Source organism: Hordeum vulgare, chromosome 2H, assembly GCF_904849725.1.
Source record: "Hordeum vulgare subsp. vulgare chromosome 2H, MorexV3_pseudomolecules_assembly, whole genome shotgun sequence".
Lineage (NCBI taxonomy): Eukaryota > Viridiplantae > Streptophyta > Magnoliopsida > Poales > Poaceae > Hordeum > Hordeum vulgare.
In genome coordinates, this window is record NC_058519.1 from 38,605,303 (window position 1) to 38,610,484 (window position 5,182).

The 5,182-nt window shown below is 47.1% G+C and overlaps 1 protein-coding gene across 1 annotated transcript; it reads right to left on the reverse strand.

Moving 5' to 3' along the window:
* LOC123424702 (serine/threonine-protein kinase AtPK2/AtPK19-like) lies at nucleotides 1-3,616 on the reverse strand. The gene is made up of 7 exons (XM_045108370.1): nucleotides 3,448-3,616; nucleotides 1,480-2,423; nucleotides 1,312-1,394; nucleotides 1,111-1,231; nucleotides 852-1,025; nucleotides 655-759; nucleotides 1-498 (listed from the first exon to the last, which is right to left on the reverse strand). The coding sequence occupies exons 2-7, from the start codon at nucleotides 2,137-2,139 to the stop codon at nucleotides 181-183; spliced, it is 1,461 nt and encodes a 486-aa protein (XP_044964305.1). The 5' UTR covers nucleotides 2,140-2,423; nucleotides 3,448-3,616; the 3' UTR covers nucleotides 1-180.
* Nucleotides 3,617-5,182: the final 1,566 nt, after the last annotated feature.

A 5,182-nucleotide genomic window follows, 5' to 3' on the forward strand; every position in this document is an offset into this window, starting at 1 on the left:
TGGAGGTTCGTAATGACAGATATTGTAGTTGCTTTCTGCCTCCAACTTCTCACTGCCTCAAAAGGAAGATGCAGAGGAATCGATATACATCATACAGGCCATAGAACACAGTCGTTCAGTGAATGAACTAGATCAAAATTGCGCGCACCCGTTTCGGGTGCACTGAGCGAACCTTGCAGCCTAACTAGAGCTTGAGGGCGGCTTCAGGTCATGGAGGAACGGCGCGGGCCTGACATATGTGAACCCCGCAAAGTTTCCTTGCCCACCGCCGGCGGTGACGGGGGTGGCGGCCGGGGAGTCCAGCACGGGCGTGTTGGTCCAGCACACGTCAAAGTTGGCAATGCAGGTCAGGCCGGCGACGTCAGGCCGGAAGCTCGGCTGGATCTCCCGGGCGTCCAGCTTCCTCCAGTTGATCGGCTTGAACCACTTGTGCTTCTTTATCTCGTCGCTGCCGCCGGGTCCGGTTCCCAGCCGCTTGCCGGCTTCTTTGTGCAGCAACTGAAATATTCATTGATTTTTCAGATAAAAACAGTCAAGTGGCCAATTTGCTCTCATGATGTTTTTGTTTTGTTTTGGAAGGCCTCTACATGGTACTATTTGTGCTATGAGTTACTACATGATGAATAATGAAATCAAACAAGCTGGAAAACGTACTCCTTTCAGCAGCGAGTGAGCTTCACTAGTCAAAAACGGAGGAAGCTTCAACTTCTCCTTCACTATCTTCTGCTGAACTTTGTCTCTGTTCCCCACAAACGGGGGCTGCAAAGAGTAGGAACTATAAACCATGACACGTCTGCATAAAATACCTCTCCGATGATAAGCTTGACATCCCATGCAAATATGCAACTCACCTTGCCCGTCAGCATTTCAAACAGGAGGATTCCTACACTCCACCAATCTGCGGCCTTATCATGCCCCTGGCCCTGGATAATTTCAGGGGCCATATACTCGAGAGTACCACACATCGAGTTTGATCGGGTGTTCTCACGGAATTCTTTCGCAAGGCCAAAGTCGGTTAGCATGGCCTATACCAGTGGCACAAGCAAATAGATGTCAGATAACCGAAGAAGAGACAAAACGGGATTGTTGGCTGCAACAAAGAATTCTTACATGGCCTTCAGCATCCAATAGGATGTTCTCGGGCTTAAGATCTCTATGCATAATCCCATTAGCATGGAGGTGGGCTACAGCAGATATAATCTCAGCCGTATAGATTCGTGCAAGTTCCTCCCTGTTATATCAAAGGGTTTAGTTTAAAGGCATGTGCTGCTATCTTTTGGCAAACAAAATTACTAACAAGTGAAACAGCACCTAAATAATCCTTGCTTGTAGAGCTGAAAGAAGAGATGCCCCCCGTTTACGAAGTCCAGGACAAGGTAAAGTCGATATTTGGTCTGGACAAGCAAAACACTGTTTGAATATTTGTACCAATATATGAATGCCAGCATAGAGATGATAATATGTATACAAATGGCCTACCTGAAATGAGTACCTCAGCTGCACTACAAAAGGATGGTCAACTTTTGTCAGTATGTCTCTTTCAGCTTTCATGTACTCAGAATGGTTTTTCTCTAGTATCTTATCCTTCCTCATAACTTTCATTGCATATATCTCTGAAGTACCCTTCTTTCTCACCTGAAAGACTTTGCCAAATGCCCCTTGGCCTACAAGCTTCAAGATTTCAAAGTCATCAAGCCCAACACCCTCATCCTCAGTCACGGCATCACCAAACTCTTCATCGCTGAACTCCTCTAGGTTAAGTTCCTTTTCTTCTGTAGTGTGGTCTGCAAGTTCTGATGATCCATCTGCCCTGTCTAGAGTGAGCTTGCCAAGTCCCAAAGAGCAGCTAACAAGTGATGATGGACCAACAAGAGAATGTGACCGCTTGAAGATGACCGCAGGATCATTATAAACCTCCTCAGTGGACTCAACGGGAGCTGCAGGGCTGTCTGGATCAACAACACAAAGCTCTGTTGCCGTCTCGACTGGACTGGAACCAAAAACATCAGAGAAATCATATTCAGCATTTTCAGAGGAGACAACACCCAGGGGATCCATGGGGAAAATTATCTTTGTAGTAAGGAGCTTTGGTCCTTGTGCAAGCTTTACTGCCAGAGAGGACGTCTGAGAAGAAACCATCTATCAAAGGCCAATGCAGCCAGGGATGGCAGCTCCAGGGCAAGTCTCCAACTTACTGAAACTAATGACTCCTGCTACATTGCATTCTCAAGTAGGCTAGCTTCACAACCTCCAAGGATGTAAAATGATATGCCACTGTGAACAAAGGCCGTGAGCAAGTTGAAGTTTCCGCTAGGAATTGCCCAAGTATCCTGCGAAAAGGCAGATCAAAACGATACTGCTATTTCCTGCTGAATATGACTTGCTTGATGCCAATGTTCTTCCTGGACTCGTGAAGCAGAAATCTAAAATGTACACAGAACATATATATTGTTAGTCTCATCTATCAAAAAGGAGCACCAAAATTTTCAGGAGAAGTATTAGATAGGGATACCCTGTGCAAACAATCAATGTTTTTTTGTAGGGGAAGCTACAAGAACATGTGCAAACGGTTATTCTAGTCAGTTCTAAGAATATTTATCTCGCTAGGATTTTAACCTTCTCTGACGCCAGAAATAGTCATGTTGCAGGAAAATTGTTTCTGGACATCAATCGACAAAACAAAATGACAATCAAGTGACCACTCGGACGACCTCAGTTTGCATCCCCGACCACCAGTGACTCTCACTGACAAAACTACATGGCAGTTTGCAACACAGCAGCCAACAAGGAAACAGCCAGCAGGTGACTCTGCTGCTTCATCAGTCATCACTTGCAGATATCTAAGGTGCATCACTGCATCGTCAGCAGCAGTACGCGCATCTTGCACGCCCTGAAACATCCTGAGCACTGTGCTTGGTGTACTAAACTCGTAGCACAAGAAGGAACCCGAAGCTGTGCAATGTAGCAAGGAGAAAAGATTTCTCCAAAGTTACTTCTAGCGGATCCTTAAAACACAAAGGCATACTACGTGCTTTCTATAAGCAGGACAGTGTGCCTTTAGTCCAAAAAGATTGTACTTCCAAATTCTAGCATCCTAGCCACGCTATGTTCAACACCTTGAATCAGCATACCATGGACATTCTTTTACTGAATAACCAATCAACGAGCAGCGGATTCCCGATACAGATCGAACTCCACCCCACTGACACGGAGAGACCAAAACACACGCTCCTCTTTCCCCCGCTGGAGCTGGACCACATCGAGGCCGTTGCAAAGAAGCAATCGCCGCCGGAGATCACGAGATCCGCAGTGGGAAGCGAGACAGGTCGAGGAACCGAAGCGCGGGGCTCTCAAATCTATCCGTTCTCTCGCTTCCCGCGAGCGCTGCGTCCGCCGGTGAATCGCAATTCAGATACGAGGCGTGGGGTTGAGGCTGGGGGAGCTCACCTTGCGTGATTTGCGGGTTACGCCGAGGTGCGAGCCGTGCCGGCGACCTCCGGGCGCGGCGGGGGGGCGAGGAGCGCGGTTGGTGGAGCGAAGTGTGCGGGTCTGGACTCTGGAGGAGGGGAAAGGCGAGAGGGGAGGGAGGGACAGCGCGGGCGCCGCGTCCGGTCAACTAACTGCGCGGGCTGCGGGCCTGGGTGAGGCCCACTTCCAGTGGGTGGTTCGTTATGGCCAGATACCAGATTAGCCGCGCCGCCGGGTGGGTCCCACGTATAAGGGGGAAACAGGATTTCTGGCGAATTGGATATGCGTGAGTTGTCACTGCCAACATGGGTAAAGCTACATTTTAGAAAAAAGAAAATAAAAACATGGGTAAAGCTAAAGCATATCCATTGCGCATAAGAAGAAACATATACATTGTCCCGAATTCCAACCCGAGATGAGTGAACAAGGAGTGAGCGTCCTCCCTGCAACCGCACACGACTGTCATTGTCTTCACAGGTTGCCTCTCCGACTTACACTCACCCTCGAGGCCTGCCAAAACAATGGCATCCTCAGGTACTCCGCAATTAGACATGACAACCAACACAACAAAAAAAATATGTGACTCCCGTTTAAAGTAATTTTATTTTCAAGAACTATGTGAAAAGCATAGAACACAAAAATATTAATGTAAAGTCTAATTAGGACTCCGGTTGGATGAATGTTCCCTTCTTTATCCCTAATCTTCAAGTCCACTAGGGACCTGATAACATGTATAATATTGATATAAATATTAGCATAATACGACACTTGTTTAAACAAAAGATAAGAATAAAAGATTGGAGGGGACGAGAAGTTAGACGAATTAGGAACTTCAAGGCTCAAAGTTTTTTTTTAAGAGCATCGATGCTCAAAGGTATACGTAAATAATGATTGGGCCTTTGCTATCTTTAACTCACTAACTGGCCTATTTTATATGCGAATCGGTATCCCCATCAACTGAATTTATTTGGAGTCCCCTATTCCGTTAGGTTTTTGTAGTCCTCTGGCGCCCGCCGCCGCCGCGAGTTCGGTTTTCTTCTTCCGAGTGCCATTGCGATCGGGAGATTGTATCTTTGCCTGGGGTTTCTCGTGTTGCTGATCCATGGCGACGTCCTCGAGCACTGGAGGCCCCCATGGTAACATGAGGATAGATCCTAGTAAACTTCTGGAGCGCTTGCATCAGGAGAAAGATGAGTTGGACAATTTGGTGTGGGAAGAGGAAGTAGATGATCCAGGAGATCTTCCGAAGTGGCTCGCCCTTGCATGTGTATTGACGGAGAAAAGTTTTAGCCAAGGTGCCCTAATTGGCGATATGAGGGGAGCCTGGAGCCTGGCACGGGACGTGGTCTGGAGGAAGATAAACCCTAATTTATTTTCGATACAATTCAACTGTCTAGCTGATTGGAACAAAGCAATCCACAAAGGCCCTTGGAATTTCTGAGGATCAACGCTGATCATTTAGGAGTATGATGGGTTCTCCAACCCAGAAAGCATCAAGCTAGATCGGATTGAGACTTGGACGTAGATCCACAAATTACCCGATGGAGTGCTGAAGAACGAAGGGTTCATGCAGAATATGGCAAGAAGAATCGGTGAGGTACAGGAAGTTCAAATTAAGCTTCCTAGTGGTTTCATGGGACAGTTTATTAGGGTTCGAGTGAAGTTGGACGTTAACAAGAAGCTTACTCGCTTTGTGATCTTTTCAAGAGGGGGC